General features: G+C 52.4%; 12 protein-coding genes across 12 annotated transcripts; 7 read left to right on the top strand and 5 right to left on the bottom strand.

The window, feature by feature from the left end:
* Window positions 1-504: 504 nt before the first annotated feature.
* RHO25_003822 (uncharacterized protein) lies at window positions 505-2,830 on the bottom strand (the record flags this gene model as incomplete). The annotated part of the gene is made up of 4 exons (XM_023599301.2): window positions 505-749; window positions 798-846; window positions 903-1,146; window positions 1,251-2,830. 4 exons carry the CDS (start codon window positions 2,828-2,830, stop codon window positions 505-507), a joined length of 2,118 nt encoding a protein of 705 aa, XP_023455094.1.
* Window positions 2,831-3,388: 558 nt separating this feature from the next.
* RHO25_003823 (uncharacterized protein) lies at window positions 3,389-4,936 on the top strand (the record flags this gene model as incomplete). The annotated part of the gene is made up of 1 exon (XM_023599302.2): window positions 3,389-4,936. One exon carries the CDS (start codon window positions 3,389-3,391, stop codon window positions 4,934-4,936), a length of 1,548 nt encoding a protein of 515 aa, XP_023455095.1.
* Window positions 4,937-4,973: 37 nt separating this feature from the next.
* RHO25_003824 (uncharacterized protein) lies at window positions 4,974-6,311 on the bottom strand (the record flags this gene model as incomplete). The annotated part of the gene is made up of 1 exon (XM_023599303.2): window positions 4,974-6,311. The coding sequence occupies one exon, from the start codon at window positions 6,309-6,311 to the stop codon at window positions 4,974-4,976; it is 1,338 nt and encodes a 445-aa protein (XP_023455096.1).
* A 146-nt stretch (window positions 6,312-6,457) lies between these two features.
* RHO25_003825 (uncharacterized protein) lies at window positions 6,458-7,525 on the top strand (the record flags this gene model as incomplete). The annotated part of the gene is made up of 1 exon (XM_023599304.2): window positions 6,458-7,525. One exon carries the CDS (start codon window positions 6,458-6,460, stop codon window positions 7,523-7,525), a length of 1,068 nt encoding a protein of 355 aa, XP_023455097.1.
* A 223-nt stretch (window positions 7,526-7,748) lies between these two features.
* RHO25_003826 (uncharacterized protein) lies at window positions 7,749-8,458 on the bottom strand (the record flags this gene model as incomplete). The annotated part of the gene is made up of 2 exons (XM_023599305.2): window positions 7,749-8,140; window positions 8,200-8,458. The coding sequence occupies 2 exons, from the start codon at window positions 8,456-8,458 to the stop codon at window positions 7,749-7,751; spliced, it is 651 nt and encodes a 216-aa protein (XP_023455098.1).
* Window positions 8,459-10,993: 2,535 nt separating this feature from the next.
* Window positions 10,994-11,480, top strand: RHO25_003827 (uncharacterized protein; the record flags this gene model as incomplete). Its single annotated transcript, XM_065602446.1, has 2 exons — window positions 10,994-11,382; window positions 11,444-11,480. 2 exons carry the CDS (start codon window positions 10,994-10,996, stop codon window positions 11,478-11,480), a joined length of 426 nt encoding a protein of 141 aa, XP_065458518.1.
* An 833-nt stretch (window positions 11,481-12,313) lies between these two features.
* RHO25_003828 (uncharacterized protein) lies at window positions 12,314-12,511 on the top strand (the record flags this gene model as incomplete). Its single annotated transcript, XM_065602447.1, has 1 exon — window positions 12,314-12,511. The coding sequence occupies one exon, from the start codon at window positions 12,314-12,316 to the stop codon at window positions 12,509-12,511; it is 198 nt and encodes a 65-aa protein (XP_065458519.1).
* A 1,893-nt stretch (window positions 12,512-14,404) lies between these two features.
* RHO25_003829 (uncharacterized protein) lies at window positions 14,405-15,115 on the top strand (the record flags this gene model as incomplete). The annotated part of the gene is made up of 2 exons (XM_023599306.2): window positions 14,405-14,615; window positions 14,670-15,115. The coding sequence occupies 2 exons, from the start codon at window positions 14,405-14,407 to the stop codon at window positions 15,113-15,115; spliced, it is 657 nt and encodes a 218-aa protein (XP_023455109.1).
* A 24-nt stretch (window positions 15,116-15,139) lies between these two features.
* RHO25_003830 (uncharacterized protein) lies at window positions 15,140-16,841 on the bottom strand (the record flags this gene model as incomplete). The annotated part of the gene is made up of 3 exons (XM_023599307.2): window positions 15,140-16,303; window positions 16,357-16,626; window positions 16,683-16,841. The coding sequence occupies 3 exons, from the start codon at window positions 16,839-16,841 to the stop codon at window positions 15,140-15,142; spliced, it is 1,593 nt and encodes a 530-aa protein (XP_023455110.1).
* Window positions 16,842-16,998: 157 nt separating this feature from the next.
* Window positions 16,999-18,476, top strand: RHO25_003831 (uncharacterized protein; the record flags this gene model as incomplete). Its single annotated transcript, XM_023599308.2, has 2 exons — window positions 16,999-17,937; window positions 18,027-18,476. The coding sequence occupies 2 exons, from the start codon at window positions 16,999-17,001 to the stop codon at window positions 18,474-18,476; spliced, it is 1,389 nt and encodes a 462-aa protein (XP_023455882.1).
* Window positions 18,477-18,968: 492 nt separating this feature from the next.
* Window positions 18,969-23,741, bottom strand: RHO25_003832 (uncharacterized protein; the record flags this gene model as incomplete). The annotated part of the gene is made up of 1 exon (XM_023599309.2): window positions 18,969-23,741. One exon carries the CDS (start codon window positions 23,739-23,741, stop codon window positions 18,969-18,971), a length of 4,773 nt encoding a protein of 1,590 aa, XP_023455881.1.
* A 644-nt stretch (window positions 23,742-24,385) lies between these two features.
* On the top strand, window positions 24,386-24,702 carry RHO25_003833 (uncharacterized protein; the record flags this gene model as incomplete). Its single annotated transcript, XM_023599310.2, has 2 exons — window positions 24,386-24,466; window positions 24,526-24,702. The coding sequence occupies 2 exons, from the start codon at window positions 24,386-24,388 to the stop codon at window positions 24,700-24,702; spliced, it is 258 nt and encodes an 85-aa protein (XP_023455880.1).
* Between the last annotated feature and the right edge of the window lie 5 nt (window positions 24,703-24,707).

Below are 24,707 nucleotides of genomic sequence, written 5' to 3' on the forward strand. Positions count from 1 at the left end.
CACGTTCTCACATGTGAAGCCCCTGCCTTCAAGCTCGTACAGCACGTCTTCGAAGTCAAAAGGTTGAGGACCACCACTATGGAGTAACATGGAGTTATTGTGGAACATGCGACGAATGCAAAGATAATGCAATGCAAAGCGGTAGTGCCTGCATATCGCTACAGACCACGAGTTGTGGCATTATTGTAGGACTAGCTGCGCTGGCGATAAGAAATGTTGGGGTACATGTGTGGAGAAGTGAAGACGGTATTCGGCATGCCTATATTGTCTTGTGTGCTTGGAAGTATATACTGTACAGTGAGAATGATGCGTTGATGATGAGGACGAGCTGGTGAGCTCAGTTCAGGTTCCATTGAGGGACGACATCGTTGCGTATACCCAGCTGGAGAGAAGAGCTCTCATCGCGATGCATACCGGTCTTGCCGCTCGATGAACGCTCGTGGTCGCGTAACATCAATGGACGTTGTCCGCGTGGTTCTGACGTGTTGGAGCTCCAATCCAAAATCATGTTTTGGCATTCCCATCTCTTCCGGCACCGAAAAGATGCGCAACCTTCGACGGTATGGCGCCTAAAAGATGCCGTGTTCGCTCGTGATTTGTAGCTTTGGTGTTGCCTGTCAGGATGTTCACGCAAGTTCCACTAGAGGCCCCCAGGTTTGATTCTTCAACTGTAGGTCTAGGTCCTTGCAGGTTATGGTTGGCCACTTCGGCTGTTGTCGCTGCATCTTCAAGTCTCCGAATCCACGCTCCTGTCATTCCGTTAGCTGCGTTCCGGCCAAAAGAATTAGAATACTCACCCGGCGTGCTGTGATGACTGTGCTTGAGATGTTGACGAAAGTGATCGAGCTACCACACTAGTCAGTACCCACATCTTGAATGCTTAAATTATTCAGTCGCCTTACCCTCAAGAACTTCTTACTCTTGTTACAGCTGCCGAATTGGTGCGCTTTGATGAGATGTTGACAACGAATGCCCCAGTCTGGAGGATTCGGAAAACCTTCGCCGCAGAAGGCACAGTTGTCCATGCCATTCCCATCATTGCGGACAATGTATACTACTTCGATGTCGCTGATACTTCCACACGAGTAAGTGAGACTTTGATGTACTGCACTATGATGTCGTTCTAGCTCATTTCTCGATCGGAATCTACACATACTGGTCAGTCTTTCGTTCAGTGGTCTTCAGGTGGATTTTGACTTTGACGTGAACACAGTGTGACACCGCAACAATCCGGTCTGCTTCAGACTTACCTGTTGGGACAATGCTCACACCTCAAAGCCCTTTCGGTCTCGTGAAGCTTGAGTTCAAGTTCGGACTTGAAAGCTCTCGGTCCACTCGGACAACATGCACAGATGTGTCGTCGTGCCATCTGAAATTCGTAGCCATCCGGCTCGCTGCCAGTCCCTGTCGGCTCCGGAATCGGCGAAACAGGAGTGGACTCCGTAGTATGCGTTCGCTCATGCCGACGCAAGTCTTTGGGATAGAAAAATCCCTTCCCGCATTGAACACACACATGAGGCCGATCTGTGCTGTGCACCTTCTCATGCTTTGTAAGTTCTCCTTGGTGATCAAAAGCTTTATCACACCCGGGAAAAGTGCAGTGATAGCCAGCAAGTATTTTAGGCTCGCGTCTACGCTTCTTCGAGGCACTGGTCGCCAAGCTATAATCGGAATCCACTTGACTGCTGGCTGAGATGTAGCCATAGTCGCGCGACATGGATGAAGACAGCGACATGCGCCTCGAGATGCTACCCCTTCTGCTATGTAGTGCAGACCCTGCAACACGCGGATAATGTCTGGGCGACGAAGAAATTCTGAAAAGCGCATTTGCCAACTCGGTCGGACTAGCAGCACCGGGAGCCAGCGATGTTCGAGTAGGCAGTGAGGAGGCTGACGGAGGAGTTGAAATGCTTGATGGTGCCTGATTGGGATCGTAGTTAGATGCACTGCCAAAAGCCTCACGCACTAAATTCGGCAATTGGGAGAATCCCTCATCCAGAAGGTAAGACGTAAGGCTGAAGCCTAGAGGCATACGCAAGAAGCATGCTTCGACATTACGATCCGTGGCGTTGACATTCCAGTGTGGGCGAGTATCATTGAGCGCCAGTACGGCCTTCACGGCATCGGGTGGTGTTTCGAAAAGGGCATACACGGTACAGTACTCGCCACGGATGTCTCTAGTGATCTTGCTAGGCGGTGGCAATCCTAGAACATTAAGACATGTTCGGAAACATATGGTGGATGAGACCTGGTGGAATATCACCAGCCTAGGATCGATATAACCTGGCGACCATGTGTTGCGGCCCGGGTTCCACCTGCGATCCTTGGCATCGCCTGTTTTGGCGAGCGCACACTTGCTCAGTAGCACGCGCTTCTGCAGACCATCGCCTACACTCATGTGGCTGAGACCCCACATGTTGGCCATGGAATGGACCTGTTTGCGCTGCCTCCCTCCCAATGGGATGGTGGTGAGCGTGCAGGTCGGGCTCTGGCGGAAGTCCTGAAGCTGTTGTCGAAGCTGATCGTACCACAGATCCTGGCTGTCAGCCTCAGTCCAAGAAGAGTCACTCTCCTCCTGCGACACAGCGAATGACGGGGCGGAACCCATGTGTGGCAGGTCGAAGTTCATCGAAGAGGGCTGTGGCGTCAAGAATGGCATTGTGTTTCCGGCCATGGTTTGCGCTAGATTCATGTCTTTCAGAGACAGGTCCAGTAGTTCCTCGTTTGAGATCATGAAAGACCCGGGATAGGCTTCTTGATTGGCGTTCATTGTCCAGATTTGCTCTTGCGTCCACAGTGTTGCATCTGTGCTATCGACGTGGTCTGCCATCACGAGTTTGTGCTTCGGACGCCGGATTCTGGTACGCTGTCGTCATTAACAAAGTGTGTAATCTTTCAATCAAAGAGAGACAAGAAATGCTACATGGGCCCAAGGCGATGTTTCAGGAGGGCGAATGAGTGTTGCGTTGTGCCACGCCGCCCTCTGCGCTTGAGGGAGGCATCAGAGGGGTACCGCAGGCGGCCTCGAGGCCGGCGCGCGACACGAAGGAACGTTCTTGGCAGCTTCTCCTCTCGACGTGGCCGCAGATGACGTTGCTCGCATTCTGGTACTGTCGCGTGACTTTGGTGTCGTCCCAACAAAATTGTTACTGGAGTCCGCGAGCAGCCGGCAGAGGCATTGTGAAGTTGATGCAGGAGGCAAAAAGGCGAGATGGAGTTGAGAAAGAGCAAAGGATGAAACGCGCCACTTGGAACTTGCAGAGCCTGAGGCAGACATTTCGCTCCAATGCATTTCAAATCGCGTACATAGCAACATATCCACATATCCAAAGTCAAGTCAAATCATAGAAGAACAGCTTTGCACGACAGAATCGCGAAGACAAGCACAATGACAGAAATCACCACTCAAGAAATCGAAGATGCCCTTCAAGCCCTCTCCCTCAGTTCATCATCAGCAACACCGAACTCCTCCGCCATCAAAACCCTATCAACAGCAAGCAAAACCTCCGAATCCACACGACAAGCCCTCAACAACCCCTCCATCATCCGCAACATCATCGAAACAATACAAGTCTCCCTTACCACCGACCTCGAAACAACAGATCAAGCCCTGCGTCTTCTAGCAAACGCTTGCGTTTCCTCATCAACTGCAGACTCACAACCCGGACCAAGAGACCACATTACCGCAATAGGCTTCTCCTGGGCAGTCCAGTGTCTCTCACCACAAATTTCATCAGACAGAGATATCAGAATTCTGGCGACGAAAGTTTTGCGAAATATTTGTTCGGAACATGAAAGTTCGCAGAAGAAATGTTATGAGGAGAAAGTGCATTTTGCTTTAGTCAGGTTTTTGCAGCATGTTTTGATCGCCAGAGGGCAGAAACAAGATGATGGTTCAGAAGACGTAGATGCGGGTGTTGATGTTTTGTTCACGATTATGGGGCAAAAGAGCACGCTGGAGCCGAAATTGAGTGAGCAGCTGCCGAAGGATGTTTTGGAGGGTGTTCTGAGTTTGTCTGATTTGTGGACTGGGGAGGGCGAGGATGATGATGTGGAGAGTTTTGCTACGGTTGCGGAGACGGAATTGGTGTTTCTGCGGGATGAGGTGGTACAGACACAGGTTGTTGAGGAGAAGCAATTCGAAAAGGTATGGGAGCTTTTGGAGAAGATTGAGAAGGTAATAGGGAAGTTGAAGAGAGCAGGATCAAGAGTCACTGAGGTTGGAAGCGGCGATGAGCGGCCTCTGCCACCTTACTGCCAGAGTGGAGATCTGGAAGAAGACTTGAAGCTCCTGGTGCCTTTACAGGCAAGCCTGGTATGGTGTCTATCGGACACTGCTGCGAATCCGGCTTTCTCGGCAACATATGCTTGGGATGGAGAACAAATGCAAGTCTTGTTTCATGTCATTCAAGCAGCTGCGGACAATGCGAGAGGTCAGAGACGGCAGATATATCCACCAGAATACGCTGGCACGTCTGCTGCTGGGCAAAAGTTCAACGCTGCATGCCAGGTGCTCGGGAACTTGCTATGGGCTCAGAAGGAGCCTCAGCAGTATGCGCGACTCGTGGCTGACGAGGAGGTACATACGGACTTGATCGATATTGTTGCACTTGGCGGCTACGATGCTGCGTTCCCAGATACACTGCACTCAATAGCAGGTTTGCTGATCCAGCTGTCAAGGCCATCAGTGGATGCAAGGGAGGCAATTGGGAGCTATGGACCGGCGTCAGATGCGATAGAGAGGCTGTGTCGGCATGAGAGACCTGAGATAAAGCAAGGTGGCATCAAGCTGGTGAAAGCCCTCGGAAGAGACTGTCATGCCAACCAGCGGCGCTTCGCAGATCTTGCAGGAGTAGCAATGGCTGGGTTGCAACCTTCGTCCGGAGACCACAGCGGAGACACAGATTCCGTTATGGCAACTGATGGGCCGAGTTGAGCTGAATGGATAGTCTTCGTCGATGGCAGAATCTTCATCACCCAACTTTTCCAGCGAACTTTCTTCTTGTCCAAACATCGCCGTTTTCCAGATACTCTGCTCGCGTGACAATCAGATTCTTCATCAGGTCTTCGTTCTGCGCCATTCTCGCACCACCTAGCCACGCGTTTTTCAGGGGATCCTCAGCCTTCGCGACTCTCAATTCGTACCCATCATCCAGCTTCATCCTCAATTCATTCTCCAGCCTTTCGGCAAAGCCCGGCAGAAGACTCGTGCCTCCGACTGCCACTACATTCGCCAAGAACGCCTGCCATAGTCCCTTAGGCAGACTCTCAAGGCTCTGCATGATAGTCCCCGCAATACCTTCTTGAGGCATTCCAATATCAGAAGGCGTAAAAAGAATCTCCGGCACCGTGAACCTTTCATTCCCTACAGGCAACACCATCTCACTCTGTCCTCCGATACCCAGTCGTCTCATCTTCGCGCCTTTGCTCGGGTCATGTGCGCGCGGGAACCCGCGTTTGAGTTTCTCGTAATCGGGCAGGACATAATCAACAACGATGCTTGCATCGACATCTCGTGGGTCTTTCTGTCCGCCTTTCCAGACCCGTTCCAGTCGTGACGAGAACTCTTGTGAGGTTGGACAAACGTAGCACGTGTCTTCTTTGATTTCTTGCGAGATCCATTCTTCGCGATGCATGTCCATAGTGCGCGATAACAGAGATCGCAGATGTGCTGTCAAGGTCTTGCCGCCGATATCGAGGCGTCGGATTGCTTGCTGGAGAGGTCTTCCATAGTATAGCGGTGTGACAGTCGTGTGCGAGTGGCCGGAGTCCACGACGAGGAGGCACTCCAGCGGCACGCCGTGAGCTGATGTTGCTGTATCCGGAAACGGCGACGGAGCATAGGCGTTGAGTGCGGGTGAAATCGTCCTGTAAAGCGAATGAAACTCGAATTCCTCAAAGACCATCTCATCGGCATTTCTCTGCAAGACTCCAGGCGCATTCGGCGATTCCGTAAATATCAGATTCGTTTCGTGCGGGTCACATTTGAACTGTGATCTGCTGTCATGAATCGTTCGTTCCCAGACTGCTTTCTCGGCCTCCCAGCTGACTACATAGCCCTTTTCGACTGGTCTTCGGATCTGCAGTTCTCCAAAGTCGCCACAGTCGTCGAGTTCGGCGCCAACGTAAGTGATTTTGTCTCTTTGCGATCTTGCTACACAGTTGGCCACTGGATGGCAGTCTTCCAATTTCGGCTCCGATCCAGGTGTGCTGAAGCCGGCTTTGATAGAATGTGCCCCATGGTCGAAAACGAGCGTCGTTCTTCCGAGTCGGCCGACTGGCGCTGAATTGCCCGATTTTGTTTTTCCCATGTTGATGTTGGAACTGTGTCGCGAAAGACGCGCGTGGTGACGTGAAGTCAAGTCGTGAAGCGGGCAAACGCAGAAGCGACCACCGACTCAACTTTCGGCAACATTTTTTGACCACATCAACAACATTGCACAGCTGCAAAAACGCCATGACGCCATCGCAAGCAGACCTGAAGGCTCTGAAGGACTTGATCAAGTCGACTACAGCACTGCTTGCGCAATTTCGTTCGTCCCTAAACGCTGTCGAAACTACCACGAGAATCGAAACCCCTCCAAACCCGCTGGAAGTGCTTCGTGACTCTGCGAAACTTCTCAAGGCGCATACAACAAAGATCTCGCTGCTGGCCATCAATAAACCCTTCACACCTTCCGCAATCTCCAAGGTTCTGCGAGAATTGACAGGAACATGTCTGCCCGCCATGATGTCTGCGGTCCAGATCTGCGAGCAAGAGAAATCCACGTGGGGCACAACAGTGGGCCGAGAAGTCGCTAGAAGAGTTCGGAGAGTGTTCATGGAAGTGGAAAACCTGCTGCAGGAGCTGCAAAGTATTGCAGATGGTAATGCGCAAGGAGCGACGAGTGCACGGGACAGTCTCTCCAGCACTGGTGTTGTCTGGGAGTCTTGTGATGCGCTCATCGAGCTACACACGCTAGGCATCGCTGGTCTTGCTATTCAAAAAGCAGAGCAGTTTCGCGAAACGATCAAAGACGCTATCTTCGAACTACAGGAGTGGAAGGAAGGCACGAACTTGGACACCGAAGGAGTGGACGATGCGCTTCTTGACAGCGGAGACGAAGGTGTCGATGGCGACGCGGACAGCTTCGACGACATCTTCAATGCAGCCAACAGCTGCCCCAAGGACAGACCGGAGCTCAAAGAGCTTGTGGACGTCGCTTGTGGCAAGATGAAGAAGATCGTACTGCTGTATACTGCATTGGACAAAAGACGGTTGAAGACTTACGGGTCCAAACCGACAGAACAGCGAAAGAATGTTAGTGATCTGGACGAACTCATCGAAAGGATGTCAGATCTCCAAGAAGAACTCGACGAGATTGCAGCTGGTTTCTACGATCTCGACGAAGACGCTGTCAAGGAGATTCTAGAGAAATGCGTGAACGAATCACGAGAGGTGAGCCAACTCGCGCGACTTGACTGGGCCGCAAGAGAAGACGAATTTACGATATGGAGAGATAAATGGGATGAGGCAATACGTTGATTATCCGCATTCACGTAGTCTACCCTACACGCGTTTCGGTAAGGACAGAAAAGAAGGGTTGGTATGCTACAATCCGTCGCATTACCTCATGCCTATTACAATCTAACTGCATCCGCCACCCCACTCATTCCCCTCCACTCCACTTCGATGTGATCAAATCGAGATCCGATTAATACAGCTTGATCAATTTTAATCCGCCTTCGAATAGTGGCAGGCTGCTCCTCTACAACGCGGCCACAGCGAGGCCGACGAGACCAGCAATGGCAGCAGTTCCAACAAACCTTCCTGCTTGGAGGCCAGAGGCATCGCCGGTGCTCTGCTGGATCGGTGGTCGTCCAGTCTGGTTGGTCTGGTTTCCCCCGTATCCTGTTGGACCCGTGGTTGGGGTCATGTTGGTGTGAGGAGCATAGCCAGTTGGTGGGCTTGGTTGAGTGCTTTCTGGACCAGTTGGAGACTGCTGGTTTGGCTGGCTGGATGGCGGCGAGCCTCCTGGTGGTGGTGCGGCGCCTCCACCCACGCTCTTGCAGAGATCTGGGCTGACATTTGGGATCTTGAAAGACTCGCCCTTGGCTGCGAGCGCGGTAATACAGAGCTCGCCGGTGGCTGCCAAAGTACCTGGGTTTATTTCGTCAGCATGTTGCTTTAGGCTTTGCTCCTACGAATCGCCATCTTACCCATTAGGTCCGTCTCTGAGCATGTGCTTTGGCACAAGCATGGGACGATTGCCTTGGCGATGTCCGCAGCGCCACTTGTGCACTGGCAGTAGACATCAGTCAGAAGACAGCTGGTGGTGCCAGCAGCCTGCGTAAGACATTGCAAAGCACACGGTGGGATTTTGCTCAAATCTGGCATCTGAGGGCTACCGCCCTGCTCGGTGGTACTGGCAGCAGCGGCAATGCTCGCCACAGCGAGGAGAGAAAAGAAGCTGTGCATTTTCGGCGTGGTAACAAAAGAACAAATGTCTGCTGTCTTGCTACTGATGCGGAATGAGATGATGCGAACAATGGAAGAATGCGCAGTGGCAGAAGTACGGTATACTACTCAGGAGGCAAACGAGGTCGCAAATGAATGGGCACGACTCCATTTTCTACTTGCAGAGCCTGTTTGATGGCCTGCAGGCTACAATGTTGGGGGAATACCGCTGAAGCTGGAGATTTCATTGATGGAAAATGCAGCACAAACCACCATTTGGGCAATTACCTTTGCAGGAGACTCTGGGAAATCGTTGGGATGTCCTGGCTGTGTTGCTTGTCAGGAGTTGGGAAGTGCTGGTACCTGGTGCGGAGTTGGCGGTGGTCGAGGGTGTTTGTTGGTGAATGCGGGCCTCACACTGCAAGATGTCGCCCCATGCAGCGGTATGGGGCGATGCAAGAGTTTGCATCCTCGTTCCTCAACTGAACTGCCGTGTTCGCGCGTTGGCCATCGCCAGACTGCCGCGCGTCAGCTCTTCACTTGCCACGGAGGTGCAGCAATCGCCCATAGCTGGCCAACATTCGTCCTGAGGAGCTGCTCTACGCGGACTACATGAAACACTACATGTCTGCCACACAGCTGACGGGTTGGGTGTGCTGTTGTGCGACCCCACTCGATCATGTGGCCTGTTCAGCAGTGCGCGTCGGGTCGCGAAATCTTCCAAGAAGGTTCAGCATGGAGAGGGGAGTGAAAAAGTCAACAAGGCAGGCAAAAATGAAGCGTCCCTGCTCGAGTCATTTCATTCGACAGGGCAAAAGCTTGTTGCCCAGCCCGTTCCTGGCCTGGACCTATTTGCGGTAAAGATGCCTCATCACTGTCGCATGGACTTTCTGTACCACAGTACCAGCCTGCTGCTTTGCACAACGAAGCAGACAGGTCGCTTTGCATTCTCATTTCGGGACGACAAGTCGCATGCCCAATCTCCGCACAGCACATCGATATGCCGGCTTGTGAGACTGCCGCAGGTCCCGTCTGCAGATCATGCAGCTTGCAGCTCCTGTCAAACAGAGAACCATTGCCCTGGGTGTTTCTGAGCCATAAAAGATCGCCGATGAGTAAGTACCATACAGGTCGCAATTTTCTGAAACACAACATTCGTCTCTATTTCAAGTGGCGACAAGGCACAAAGGCATGTCGAATGACCACCCACGGCAGCGTGCACACCTAGAAAAAAAGAAGCTTCTGATGTTCTGCCGAGATAATGAGTAAGTGCTGTGTGTGACAGAGCCTCGTCCGCTCCAGAACTGCTCGCATGCTCAAAATTTTCCTTCCTTACAATGACCTTATCTGATATCTCGACTTCTACTGTTTTCGTTTCTGCTGTTGATTGTCCAGACCAACAAGAGCCTTACCAACATGTGTCTTCCGATGGCATCAAGATCAAATTCAAAGTCCTTCCTTACCAGACTCCTCAAACGGCCTTCACGCCACCGCGACGACGAAAAGTCGAATTTGCACAGCAGCGCGATAGAGGAGCCACAACCGAAACCACGAGCTCTTCATCGTCATCGGAAAACGTTGTCGAAAACCATTCCCATCAAGATCCAGTCGCCGCAAGAGTACTTCCAACAACAGCAACAACAGCAAAAGACTCTCTCACGACTTCCCAGCGTCCGCAACAGCGTGAGAGCTGTCTCGCGTCCTCCCAGCGTCAGACTCTCGCGCTCTCCAAGTGTTCGAAACACGAGAAGACCAGCGAGCATGACAGTCTGTTACTCGGACGCGAGTCCCGCCAGACAGGACTCAGCGGCTGCCACGACTTGGGGCGAGTCAGTCAACAAAAGACTGTCGCTCCTGCGGGCTTATCCAGGCTCAGAGGTGAGCTTGCGAAGCTAAAGGCTCCCGAGGAAGGCCTTGAGGATGTTTTGAGTCTTGTACACGCTTTGCTGCCGGCGGTTGAGTGTGATTGTGCCGCTGGATGTTGTTGATTGCCCAACACACTCGTGTTGAAGTTTGTCAAACGAAGCAATCTTCAACGAGTTCGCGGACAGCCTCAAGATACAAAACGCCTTTACTTTCGGAGCGCAACTTCGCCTGGTCAATAAGTATACTTATGCATATGCTATACTAAACGGCTCACGATGTTACATATAATGGCTTTGCATGGGGTTGCTGATGTTGGTTGCTGTATTAGCATCAAGGCGATCGGCTTTTCATTCTGGTCGTCACACATACTCATGACGCTCACGCTTCTTCTGTTCGACCATGCTTTGGATGCAGATACTCGTGGCTCATTGGCAGGCATCTCTCGTGGTGCTGCACGGCCAAGGCAGTCGAGGTGAATGGACGGACTGGTGAACGTGGCCTACTCGGGCCTTGCACTGGCCTTTCATCTTTGCAATCTCTCTCATACTACACCAGCAACACGACTCATCGCTCCAGAAATTGCAGATGGCGCCGGCACAGCACTTACCTCCCGCTGGAGGCTCGGGGCCAACGCGCATGTCACTGCGACTCAAGCAGAAAGCCTCTAACCCTCAAATCGACACCGCGACAATGACAGCTTCCACGGCTGAACCCTCGTATGGGAAGAAGTACAAGTACAATAGACCGGGACCAGTCAGAAACAACGAATATCTAGTCGAGGATGTCCTCGACGCGCGATACAACAGTTTTGTTGCCGGAAAATGGCAATACCTGGTTCAGTGGGCCGGGTGGCCCAAGAACGAGGCATCATGGCTTTGTCGGCGCGACGTCGACGCCAGTTGGGTTGAAGAGTACTGGAGGAGGCAGAACGCCAGCTTTGTCGCTGATAGGGCTGAGGCAGCGAGCGCAAAAGCATTCTTTACGGCGGCCAAAGTTGTAACGAAGTGGACTCGAAACTCAACAAGGTACTCGATCTTCATGTGGTTGACACAACGAGAGAAAGCTGCAAAAAGGGCAGAGTAAGTTCTTCCTTATTCATTGGCAGAGCGAATGTAGGAGCAAGACTGACGTGTGGAACAGACAGCGAGCAAAAGCGAAGCGACGCAGATTCCGCTAGGCGAAACGGAAAGGTGTGTTGGGGCTCGTGCTGGGGTTGATACTGGTGGTCAGAGACGCCCGGATATTCGAAGCATAGTGGCAATGGAGATACTGCTGTAACTTGGCTGCGGTCGATCAGCCGCTGGAAGCATTCCAGACACTCCACGTCTCGACAGAAGGGTCATTCTCTAGAGATGTATGAACAGTCCGGACAACACGGAACAAATGTTTTCCCTTATGAGCATATGTACACGCCGTGAATAATTTGTGATACACTTACCCATATGTCCACTCGCAACAGTCGTCTTTCCACCAACCGCATGTTCCTCCACCCGCCCTCGACCTACAGTCCCAGATTCACACTTGCACATTCTGATTACTACTCTTCCAAAATCTCAATCTCCGGTCCACAGGAACGCCTTCGGCACCCACGCTCATTGCAGACCTTGCAAGAAGTCGCGAAAGTGGAGTTCCCAGGAAGCAAGATACCCAAAAAGGAGCTATGATCGATACGTACACTCGTTCTCGAATCTTCGTACCTTGCCAGGATCGCCGAATTCTCTGCAACACCGCATTCAGTCGTTTGTCACATGCACAGTTGCTGCAGAGCGCGGGGTAAGGTGTTCGGATCGTGGACGGATGGGAGAGATCGTGTCGGAAACATGTGTTGTCGTGTTGTCGTTGCGGGTGAGAGTATATATAGCTCATAGCTGCCCTGCCTGCCATACCGTCTCTGATTCGCAACAACTGAGAATACGAGACAATACGATAATAATTCTTCCACAACAAGCCGTAGATCATCCTCGAAACCCAGACCGCCAAAGTCGTCCAAATACAGAAAACGGGAAAATCATGTCCGAACTACCATCAAACATCTCCCGCCTGCCTATCTTCCTGCAAGCCGAAGAGCTAAAGAAGTATTTCTTGCCCAAGACGGCACCGGTAGCGGAAGCTCCAGTCAAAGCGGCGAATTTGAAGGGTCTGGATAAGAAGCCGATTTTCTTGCAGGCGGAGGAACTGAAGAAGGTGTTCAGGCCTGGTGGTGTTTAGGCCCGGTGGGAGGTGACAAGGGCAGAACTGAGTATGGACGGGAAAGAGATTAGTGGAGTTTCGAGCAAGAATGCATGATCGGAAAGAGGTCTTTCGTATCGCAGCTGCAGGAAGGAGATTCGACTGTGCAAAGATCAGATCAGGGCAGATATGCATACTTTGAACAACAGCGTGAAACAAGCCGGTGCATATGGAAAGCAGTAATCCCACAGCGCAAACAAGTGCTTGAGCTCACAAAATTCTTTGACAGTCCCATCCCTTTTCACCCGACTCACACCTCCCTCCAAGTCTTCCTCTCCGCCCTCGGTGTCCCATTTGCATCAATCTCACTACTCCCCTCTTCAACCACAGCCTCCAAATCTCTCGACCAGTTCCCATACAAAATCGCCGAACTACTCCTCCTACTACTCGAGCCTTCAAGACTTCCTCTCCCATCACTATTAACTCTCTCTAACATCGTGACCGAAGATCCAGTACCAGTATCAGTCTCCCAGTGATCCTCATCTCCAGTACTCCCAGCAGCCAATTTTTCAGATTCCGGAATCGAAGTATCCAGCGAAGAAGACGAAGGACGGCCATCTCGACACTTGAAAGGCGAAGTAACGAACATGGCTGAGTCGTGCCTGTTCGGTTCCTCTTCCCGCATATTCCGACTTCTTTCAGCTTCTTGTTTCGACTTCTTCCGCTCTTTTGAACGCTGTCTAGCTTTGCGTAGGGCATACGGCACGAGTAGGAAGCCTGCAAACGACGCTATCGTCGCGGGAGTTCTGTTCCTTCTTCGCTTGCTATCTGCATCATGATTGCCTCGGGATCCAGCTCCCCAGGTAAACTCCACCATATCTTGGTCTGGACGCGGAACGAATCTCGTGTGACGAAATGCAAGGCCGTTGCAATTGAGCGTGTCAGTCTGTCGTACGTTTCGTGGTTCTCGCGGACGTTCTTGTACCAGTGGGCTCCAGCGCCGATTTTGCCTATTACCAGGCACGAAATTCCTGGTAGCAGCGAAGAGAAATGACGGAGGCTTATGCACGTCAGACCCAGTATCGTTTATATGTTCGTGAAATCTCGAGTGGTCCGCCATGTTGAGAGGCGGTGATGGCACAGCCCAGCTCACCGCGTCCTCTCATTCTTGTAACCGGACGCCCGACTCTTCAGCGCTTTGACGTGGCGCATTCAGAGTTGGAGTGCGTGTGCTCGCTGCCAGGATCTTCCCGACATATCAAGTAAGGAAATCACGTGGACACGGAGTATGTTTGATGACATCCTCGTACGCTTGAACAGTTGTTGTAATCTTGGCAGTTTTCCGACATCGAACATATGGATGCCTGGTTGTGCTAGCGGTTACTGAAGGATGGTCAGATCAGCAGATGTTCAAGACCTCGGGCATTGCGTACAGCTGAGTCTTGCGCGTCTTCCGACAGCACAAACGAGACATGCCATGCTTGCCTGCTCGATGCCTGGAGTGTTCCCGACACGGCACCAGAAGCGGTGTTTCCAGTCCGAGCGCAACTCAAGTTTCGCAAAAGTCGGCAACTGTGAGAAGCTCGAAAAGTTGTCTGCCTGGTGATTCGCATTGCACAATCGTTCCAAGAATATTGCAGCCTGATGGGAGAAGATGTTGCGAACACCGAACGTGTCCCGAAGAGGAAGGTTGAATGGTATCATCCATCTATCTGTGGTGTGAACACCGAACTTTCGGCTCCGAACGCCGAAGCCCTGAAGTGCCGCCAGCCGAAGGATTGGTGGGCTAGCTCTAACTAAAGTGACGACTCAAGATGGCTCATACTAGGCGACTGTCTGATATAAGTTGTCCTTGCCGCGCTCAGTTGATCGATATCTTCTGCATCAGTACCTGCGAGATTGCACCATCCGACTTCACACGCTTCTTACACCATGGGAATCAGAATCGAACGCGCCGGTCCGGAAGACTCAAATGTCTGCGTGGAACTGGGCTTCAAAGCGTTTCAAAACGACCTTTTGAATCGATCGGTTTTGCCAGAAAACGTTACTCCAGAACAGGAGAGAGAATACATCGAATGGAGGAAGTCAATATTTCGAAGGCGACTGGAGGGCGAGAACCGACATTGGTTGATGGCCGTAGATGGTGAGAGCGGAACAATCAATATAGCACATTCCGATCAGCTAACATTAAGCGCAGAATCCACTGGCGAGGTCTTGGGATATGCAGGCTGGAGTGGCCCGGCCGCGAAGCCTGTGGGGCATCCTCCGGAGGAAGGTCGACCCGCATTCGTTAACATGAAACCTTTCGACGCTCTCTTGAGTGCCATTGAGGAAGCTCAGAAGGAACTTGGATATGCTGATCGCACCGATTACTGGTACTTGCAAAGTTTTGCCGTTCATCCGGATCACTGGGGCAAAGGAGTGGCCGGAAAGCTGCTACAGTATTCCATGCAAGAGCTGATCGACCGTGACGGACGGGATGCCATCCTCGAATCGACCCCGATGGCGAAGAGGACATATGCTCGATGGGGCTTCCAGGAGGTCAAAGAGCTTCCGCTGATGAACGGAGCGTACATCTCGACAGTCATGATACGCCCAGCACAGAAGAAGGCGACTGAGGTCGCGGTGAACGGCGATTCATGAGAGGCATCCCTAGCAGGAAGCCGTTCACGCGGGAATGTCGCCGCCGAACCCGACAGGTCTCCGTCGTGGTTGTCCTTCTTGCGGTGGAGCGTATGGCACAATGGCCATAACATGATAGAGTCTGCCCATGCCTTGCGGGCTTGTATCAATCAACCTTTTCCAGCCAGATTCGATTCTCTTCACCAATTCTGTCAATTCTGACTTGTCCTTTCCACCTTTGCCTGCTCTTTCATCGTCAATGGCTTTTTTCACCAGTTGCGCTGCTCTTTCTTGTATGCCCATTGCATTGAGAAAGTTGGCTTGACTGACGGGCCCGTGGACCTCGGTGCCAGGTGAAGAGTTGATTGCGGTTTCAGCGAGTGCGAGGAAGTCGACATCTGCACTGACATCTGTTTCGCCGGGTCGCTCGAAGGGAGAGACGAGTTCGTGGGCGCGAATGCCGCGCAGACTGTTGATGGGAATGCGGTCTGCTGGTCCGTAGTCGATTATGAGTGCTGCTCCAGACGGCTCAGGCTTCGAAATCGGCGCTTCGGATGTCGGTGGAGCAGCTCGTCCTGGTACTGGCGGTCTGCGCTTCGCAGCAGCATCAATCTCTTCCCGATTCGATCCACCAATTCGTACAGCCATGTCTCGTGTGTATGTTTGCGACTCGGGTGACACTTCGATCGTGGCTCCGTCGGTGTTCTTCAGCGCAGTATATCGTGGCGAGGTCTCTGGCAGATACATCGAATGTGGAGTAGCTGTCCTTGACATTGACATTTCGAATTCGGGCTCACCTTCCTTGAGCCTATGAGGTGGTTTAGCAGACACGAGTAGTTCGCGCCATTGGTGGCCCGGCTGAGGCCTGCCTCTTCGTTCGATGGGCCCTGTTGGTGTCTGAATCGTCTTCGCCTGTTCTGAATCGACCTTAGTAGACTGGAACACATGGATTGGCAGAGCGTCGAAGAACTCGTGGGCGATGATGAACGGCGTCTTGCCCGCGTCTCGCGGCACGAACTTGTGGTCCTCTGTCCAAACGATTCTAAGGTCAGCAGAATGCTTGCTGACACTTTCCCAGCCAAGTTTCGTTTCTGTCATTGGATTGTCGCCGCAGAGGAGCTTGTGTTGTGCCTGCCGCAACGTCTCGCTTGCCTCGATCAGGTAGACTGCTTCAATGGCTTTGGCGAGAGCTGGGAAGTTGCGAATAGTCTACCATGTGTGTCAGCAGCATATTATGATGCATTTGAGATGTCAGAGCCTACACGGAGCATGTCAGACATGAGTGTCCCTCTCCCAGGACCCATTTCCATGAGATATACGCCCTCGCTCTTTTTGCCTTGTGCTATCCATTCCGCCACGACCCAAACACCAATGAGCTCGCCAAATATTTGGCTGATCTCTGGCGACGTCACGAAGTCTCCTTTGGTGCCGAACTGGTCTCGGTCACCAGACAGTGCTCCCGTGTAATAGCCTCCCAGGTCGGATGTAAGGACCTGGCGCATGTACGAAGCTACCGGTATCGGCCCAGTTGTCTACCATCTCTTAGCCATATTCTGTCCATCTATGGCTTTACTGATGTCCATCGTACTGTTATAGCTTCAGCCAATTGTTTGGCCAAAGGTGTTGACCATTTGTGGCCACTTTCGGAGGAGCTCCATCTTGCGCCGGCGCGTCGGCATGAGTTTACGTGTAGTCTCGAGGCGGTGCGACTCAGCTGACGAGCTGTTCGAGGTATAACGCTCGTCATTGTTGAGACCGACAATGGTTGCAGATGAAATGAGTTGGGAGTGGTAGGGAAGAGGTCGTCTCAATGACATGGTTGACTTTCATGTGCAATCAAGCTTTCACCAAAACAGAAAGCTCGCCGCAACACCTCCGAGCACCACCAACATCACGTCGCCAACATGGTCTCGCGCTGGGCAGATACAGAAGAAGACAAGGCGGAAGACGCGCGGAGAAAAGCAGAGAAGGAAGAGAAGAAGCGTTTGAAAGCTGAGAAACAGCGGAAAGCAGAGGAGGCACAGCGGGCGGCAGCAGCGAGGGCAAATGGACAAGGCGAAGATGAGTCGGGACGGCCAGCAAAGAGACGCAGACTATCGCAAGATGGCGAATCAGGAACAGCAGAGGCACCGCAAGAACGGAAGTTGATGCAGTTCCATGCGCCAACATGGCAACCCACGAGATCCATTGAGCGATTCGACCTGCTCAACCACATCGAAGAAGGCAGCTATGGCTACGTCTCACGCGCCCGAGAAGAAGCCACAGGTGAAATCGTCGCAATCAAGAAGCTCAAAATGGACGCCATCAGAGACGGAGGATTCCCCGTTACAGCGATACGAGAAATCCAAACCCTCCAAGCATCAAAACACCGCCACATCGTAACCCTCCGCGAAATCGTGACCGGCTCAAACGACACCGCTCCAGAAGTCTTTCTCGTCATGGACTTCCTCGAACACGACCTCAAAACCCTCCAAGAAGAAATGGACGAACCCTTCCTCCCCTCCGAAACCAAAACCCTCATGCTGCAACTCTGCAGCGCAGTAGACTTCCTCCATTCAAATTGGATCCTCCACCGCGACCTCAAAACGAGCAATATCCTCATGAACAACCGCGGAGAAATCAAACTCGCCGACTTCGGCATGGCGCGTTTTGTGGGAGATCCAGCACCTTCAAATCTCACCCAACTCGTTGTAACACTGTGGTATCGTGCCCCAGAACTCCTACTCGGCACAACAACCTACGACTCCTCCATCGATGTCTGGAGTCTAGGTTGTATTTTTGGTGAACTTGTGACTGGAGAACCTCTTTTCCCAGGGAAAAATGAAGTTGATCAATTAAGCAAGGTGAGTTTCACACTTCCAGTCCCAAAAACCAGACTGGAAAGCCCTCAGATATCCCCGCTCCATCCCTAAATTGACATCCGTAACAATAGATCTTCTCCCTCTGCGGCATCCCCACAACCACAACCTGGCCAAATTTCAAACGTCTCCCCAACGCCCGAACTCTGCGCCTCCCTTCATCATCCTCTCCGGCAGCCCAACCTACCTTCCGCACAAGATTCCCTACTCTCCCATCCCAAGGTCTCGCGCTCCTCACCTCCCTCCTCAGTCTGAATCCTGATTCTCGTCCAACCGCGAAACAAATTCTCGAACATCCATACTTCATCTCCGAAGCTCCAAGGCCGAAACCAACTGCGATGTTTCCTACTTTCCCGTCGAAAGCGGGTCAAGAACGACGAAGGAGGAAACGAGAGACGCCGAATGCGCCGCAGAGAGGGGCTGCGCCGGGGTTGGGGGGACAAGGACAGGTGGATTTCAGTTCGATTTTCGCGGGGAGGGAGGAAGAAGTGAAAGGAGCGGGATTCCAGTTGAAAGTTGGGTAAAGAACGAAGGTTTACGAATAGATGAAAGTGAACGAAGGAGGACTGGATACGTTCATGCATGTGAAGAAAAGTAGCATAAGAGTGGAAGTAAGTCATGTTACATGACCGCAAACGACGATCATCCTCTATCTGCTCCGTCTATTCTATTGTACAGTTCTGTTCGAATTCTATTATGCTGCTCATGCGCGTGCAAAAGTACAGGGTATCTCTATTATCCAACAAGAGCGGCGACTTTTTATCCTTCGTCCGGCTCCATCGCTATGCAAAAAGGTGATCTCAATTCCAGCAACCAGAAATCCCAGGCGAAGCAAATGTGTGTAGTAAACATCGAGCCGGCGTCGTAGCACGTATCGTACAGTCCTTCTTCCACGTGGGCTGAGAGGGATCTTGTGTTGTTGGTCGTGTCGTGTCGATGCCAGAGTTCATGCCAAAGTTTATGCCGGACCTCGTTTCACGATCGGGGGCAGCGCGCGCTTTCCCAGATAGTTCGCTTCAATTCTCCAACAAATTCCTCACATCCCCACTCCCTCCCTCAAATCTTCCCTTCCTAACCACACTCTTCTCAGCACTCGTCAATTCCTGCCTCGGTCTAGTCGCAAATTTCCGAAACAAATCCCCCTCTTTCCTCTTCATCCCTTGAAGAATCTTCTCATCCTCATTGACACTCTTCAAAACATCCACCAACCCATTAGCGAAAATCTCCCTCGCAGGATCTTCCAAAAGACCCCTCTGTCTCTTATCCAAATCGCTCAGATCATTGTATACACCGAAAAGCATTCGATCCTTCGCTTTTCGAAATTCGAGGAGTAAGCGGACAGCGAATTCGTTGTTGAGAGCTTTGATTGAGAAGGGGAGCCACTCATCCATGGTGAGAGTTTTGTATGTCTTCGTTTCGAGACGTCCGCCGAACAGGATTGCCATGAGCGGTGTGACGAGCGTTGTGTCGCGCATGTAAAGAGTATCGCCTGTAAGACTGCGTGAGAGAGAATTGTACGCGAAGATTTGGTCGTTTTCAGAAGGCGAGTCTCGTTTGTGGACATTTGTGCTACTCGGATGCATTATGACTTTGTCTTCGCTGATAGTCTTGTGGACAGGAGACTTGGATTTAGCGCGGTGGATGCCGAGGTTGGGGTACGTTCCGGCTAGGATCAGGCTCTTGACGAGAGCGGTGTTGTTGGAGTTGATGTTGAGTGCCTCGCCGCCGAGTTGATAGTCACTGCCTTCGATAAGGCTTTTGACGAGCCCTGCATCTCTGAGAGCTTCAACAATCTGTTGTGTTGTTTGCTCCATACTTCTGAACGCGCCAAAATGGAGGAAGTTGTCTTGAGCATAGGACCATGCGTTTTGCATACCTCTATCCCTTAGGCGCGTCCGCATTGTCTTGAAGGCGTTGATGAAGGCCAGATGGTCTGAGCTCCCTTGCGCAAACTGCGCGTGCTGCTTTCTGGCTTCTGCTCTCAAGGCCGGAGGATCAATGAAGAGTGGTCGTTCGCTACCAAGGCAGCTGCTGATGATGATGGGGTCTAGACAGCGGAAGATGATGCCGAGCAGAACCATGTTGCCCAATGTTGGATGCACTGGTAGTCGGGCAAGGACGCGCCCAAGCGACGTTATTTCTTCGTCCTGTGTCAAAGCTTCGATGCTCTTCAGGTTCTCGACTGCGACTTGAACAGCTTCTCTTGAAGGAGGCTCGATTGCATCCGCCAAGAAGTCTGAGACTGGGTCGCGGAAGCCTTGGGCTTTGATCGACAGACAGGTTTCCTGAAGATCACTTCGGAGTAGTTCTGGCTGTCCAGAAGCAGGCATTGTCTCTCGTCGCTTCTTGCTGTACAAAGCATAATAGTTGCCATCAGACACTCGACCAGCTCTGCCAGCTCGCTGACGCGCGTTCGAATTACTTTCCCAGACTGTCTCCAGCGCAGAGATGCGCGTGACCTGGTCGTATCGCTTCTCTCGTAGCTTTCCGGTATCAACCACGAACTTGACATCTGGTACGGTTACCGACGTCTCAGCGATATTTGTTGCCAGTATGATCTTTCGGCGGCCAGGCGGCGACGGCTCAAAGATGAGCCTCTGCTGATCTTGGGGAACAGTCGAGTGGAGAGGCAAAATAGTGAATTTGGCTGGGTCACTAAAGTGAACCCCGAAAATGGGCTGTTGCATCAGAATATCCTGAGCCTTAGTGATTTCCTGAAGACCTGGCAAGAATGCGAGAATCGCACCGTCGGTGCTCTGTTCACAGATGTGTGCAAGGACTGCGGTGAGAAGATGCACGGGGACAAGGGCTTCGTGCTTCTGTTCTGCGGCAGTCTGAGTGTCTTGATCATTCTCGCCGGTGTTTTTGCGCTTCCAGTCAATCACTGATGTGCCGACAGCAGCGTCCTGCGCGAACCGCATCTCACCGTCCAGATACTCTTTCGATACGCCCTTTTCCTGGGCCAGTAGAGAACTGAATTCGTCATGATGCGAGGCGGAGATGCCCTCAACTATCTGCTCAACATATCTCTCAGCCACTGGAAATGTGCGACCTGGGACACTAAGCGATTGACAGGGCACAAGCTTGCCCTCATTGACGTTGGGCAAGTACTCGGAGAAAAGCTTTTGATCGAGTGTCGCTGACATCAAGACAATGTGTGGAACCTTCTTTCCGGCTCGCTGCCGCGTGGCCACTGCTTTCTTCAGAATGATGAGAAGAAAGTCAACAAATATGTCTCGCTCGTGGACCTCATCGATCACGAGATGAGACACATTGTCCATGATGTCGTCAGCATTGTATTTAAGCTGCTCGAGCAGGATGCCAGTTGTGCAGTAAGTGATGCTGCCACCAGGCTGTGGAAGACGAGCATCGCCGCGAACATGGTATCCGACAGACTTTCCAATCTCTTCATCGCGCTCTGCAGCCACGCGTTGCGCGACAGAAGAGGCTGCAATGCGCCTCGGCTGCGTACATATAACGTCACAATGCCCTCCCTTGCCACTTTCAATAGCGTGTTCAAGAAGAATCTGTGGCACTTGAGTCGTTTTTCCCGAGCCCGTCGCACCGATGACTATGCTGTATACATCTCGGTTTACGAGCTCTACAACCTGATCCGTGTATGTGCTCATTGGCAGACCAGCCTTGGTGGTGCGTAACGTTTCCAGTCGAGGATCCTGTCGGAAGCGATTGAGACTTTCTTGCAGTGTAGCACTAGCCGTATCTCTGGAAGTGCTTGCCAAGAAGCGACGCTGCCGGGAAGGTTCTCGGGACACCTCTTCTGCGCTGAGGCTTTCGCGCTGATCGGGCAAGCCTGCTTTGCGAGCACTGATCAAGGTGTCTCTCATCAGATCCAGGACGTCTGTTTCCACCGGTACGTCAAAGGGCCGCACCGAGCGCTGAGACTGGGCAGCAGCACTGTTCCTGGTTTCTGCCCATTTTCCAAGCGTCTCAGGACTCGCATTGGCAATCGCCATTGCGGCCAAAAGATACGCCAGGGCTTGTGAGTCTTTCCTTGTATGCATGATACCAGGCTCGCTTATAGCTGAGCCATCGAATAATATGCGAGTGTAATTATCTCCGTGTAGGTGATCCGTCTCCACCTCGAGAGACATGCCGGGACTGAGAGACCTGAAATATTCCACGAACTCACTCGCGGTCTCAGTGTTGAGAAGCTCATACCCGAGCGCAACGGCTGTGGCTTCAACATTGTCAGTTGAGAGATGCTTCTCCTCAACCTTGCGCTTGAATGCAATTGCAGCAGCGGTTTCGGCCGTTCGTGAGTCCTTGCCTCTGGTGACAACTTCTATGCCATGCTCGGGTAATCTGATTGTCGTTTGCACCACAAGCTTGGTGCTGCCTTTGGCCCTCCGACTACGTCGAGTGGTATGTGGTACAGACTTGGTCGTAAAGTGCGGTATCAGACCGAACTTTGCAGCATAGTTATATATGTCCAACTTCGCATCTCTTTCGCGTTTCAGCACCTGCCGGTCTAGTTCGACTAGCTCGATGTCGTTCGGCTCTTCGTCACGAATGTAGACCTGTGTATCACTGCTGTCCTCAGATTGACCCTTGACGGCCGGCGCTGGGGATGGAAAGAGCTGTTGCAGTGCGCCGTGCCTGTGAAGGCGATTGAGCATGGCAACCCAAGCAGCACGCCTTGCGACAGTCTTGCGTGGTGCACTTCCTGTCGTGGTGGCATCAGCAATACCAGGGATGTCGAGCCGAAGCGTGAAATCGTGTACTCCAGGCCGTCTTGAGGTGTATTCGCCGTTGATTTGTACGTTCAATTTTCTCGCTTTGAACACCCTCTGCATTTCATCGTGGATCAAGTCGGGAGTAAACAGCCTTTTCGGAGCGCCTGGATATTGCGCGGGCTGTGGCATCAGTGTCTCGACAGCCCTCTGTGGTACAATTTCTGCGAGGATGCCCGCGGTATGTAGTTTTGAGAGAAGAGCGAGCCACGCAGCGCGCTGTGCCTCCAATTTGTTATCGCCAAGGCCCATCGCAAGCTGTTCACGAGTGGCATTGGGATCGAAGCGGATAGCCATGGCCCAGCCCTTGGAGAAGTTTTCTGCCAGCAGCTCCTGCACGTATGTTTCCACTGCGACGGGCGGGGTCTTTTGAGATGCCAGGTCTGTGATGAAGGTGCTCAAGAAACGGACGTCGCGCGCATCCAAAGCCTGACGAAAGGCCTCTGGTGCTTTGGGATAGTCTGCTTCTGTTGGCAAGGACATGTAACGCTGCACACAATCAAGAGTGACGCCGTCCGCCTCCGACAGAGTGGTAAGCGGGTTAGCAGGAGCAGTCTGCGCTGCTTCTTCCCCGCGCGTCGTCAGGACGTTCTTGATTGAACGTATAGGATCTCTCCTTCTCGTGCTGGCAGCGCTCCGCAACCCCTTGATGAGGGCCCTGCGTTTTTGCTTGTTATGTGCCAAATTCCCCAGCTGGGTGGAGATATTTTGGAGCACCGCCTGCTTCTCCTGCGCAGTCGCACGAGAGCGCGCAGTGATTGCTTCGCGAGCCATATTTATAATTTCGTCCGGGCTTGGGAGGTCTTCGACAGTTATAGTTGGTGGCTTGTCGCCAGTCTGCGCATCCTCGGACGGCTTGTCGTTGTCGCTAATGTGCACAGTAGCATATTCACGCCGATGGGAATAGCCAAGCGTATGCAATATGCTAGGCCGATTCAACTGTGCGGTGCGCCAGGCCGGGAGAGGATTGTGCTTCGCAATCAACCGACGAGATATCATCTGAAGTCGGATCGATGGGGCAAGATTGAAGATGGCCATTGTCCCTGGATTCACTGGCTCGCCGCCACCGAAAAGGAGAAAGTTCTTAGCCGGATATGATCATTATTGGCAAGAGACTCCCGAGAACGCCGCAGCGCTGCAACAGGAGATGTCCGGTGAAGCTGGAGAACGAACGACAACTACAACGAGGTTGAGACAGCACTCGCATTGATGATCCCGCATCGATGTGGTGTTGGATGCGCATTGTCGGCGAAATTTTGACTCTCGGCTCGACTTGCCGAGCGCGTGGCCTGTCGATCTCGCGCGCGCTTTCACATGTCAGCCTGCGGAAGACGCCAGGCCAACGACACGTCTTTCACTCGCAGTACATTGCTGAACTGAACATCGATATGCTGTTTCTCACAGCTGGAAGGACCCAAATTGCAACTTCCCGAGATGAAAAAGACATCGCGACAAGTGGCAGGAGCGGTCCCCACGACGTAATGGTGCCTTGATCACGAGCAAGCATTACATCATCCCTATGCGCCTGTGCAGAAGCTGCTGCCAATGCCAACCTACTTATTTCCCCTCCATCTCTTGCCTCTCGTGCCACATTCTGCTCACTCCCCTCACCAGACCAGCGAGACAACCATCTCCAACCAACCTTCACCCACCACTAAACACTCCACTCATCACCCATCACCATGCCTCGCGACGGAGGAAACGCTCAGAACGCCGTCGAGGCCGAGCACAATATCCAGCACGGTGCCCCACAAGGCAATGAGGTATATCCTGAGCAAGCTCGACCCGATACGGAGAACGCAATCAGCTAATAGACCCATAGAAGCCAACATCGTCTGGCGTCGACCGCTCCAGTAAGGCCGCCGCAGCACCAGAGCCAGAGGCAGGCGAGGGCATTGGCCCCACTGGCCAGGCTCCCATCACCGCAGGCAACACCGGCAGCGGCAAGGGTCCCCTCGAGTCCACCGTCGATGAGCAGGCGAACAAGCTCTCAAAGTGACAGAG

This window comes from Cercospora beticola, chromosome 2 (genome assembly GCF_033473495.1).
Source record: "Cercospora beticola chromosome 2, complete sequence".
Lineage (NCBI taxonomy): Eukaryota > Fungi > Ascomycota > Dothideomycetes > Mycosphaerellales > Mycosphaerellaceae > Cercospora > Cercospora beticola.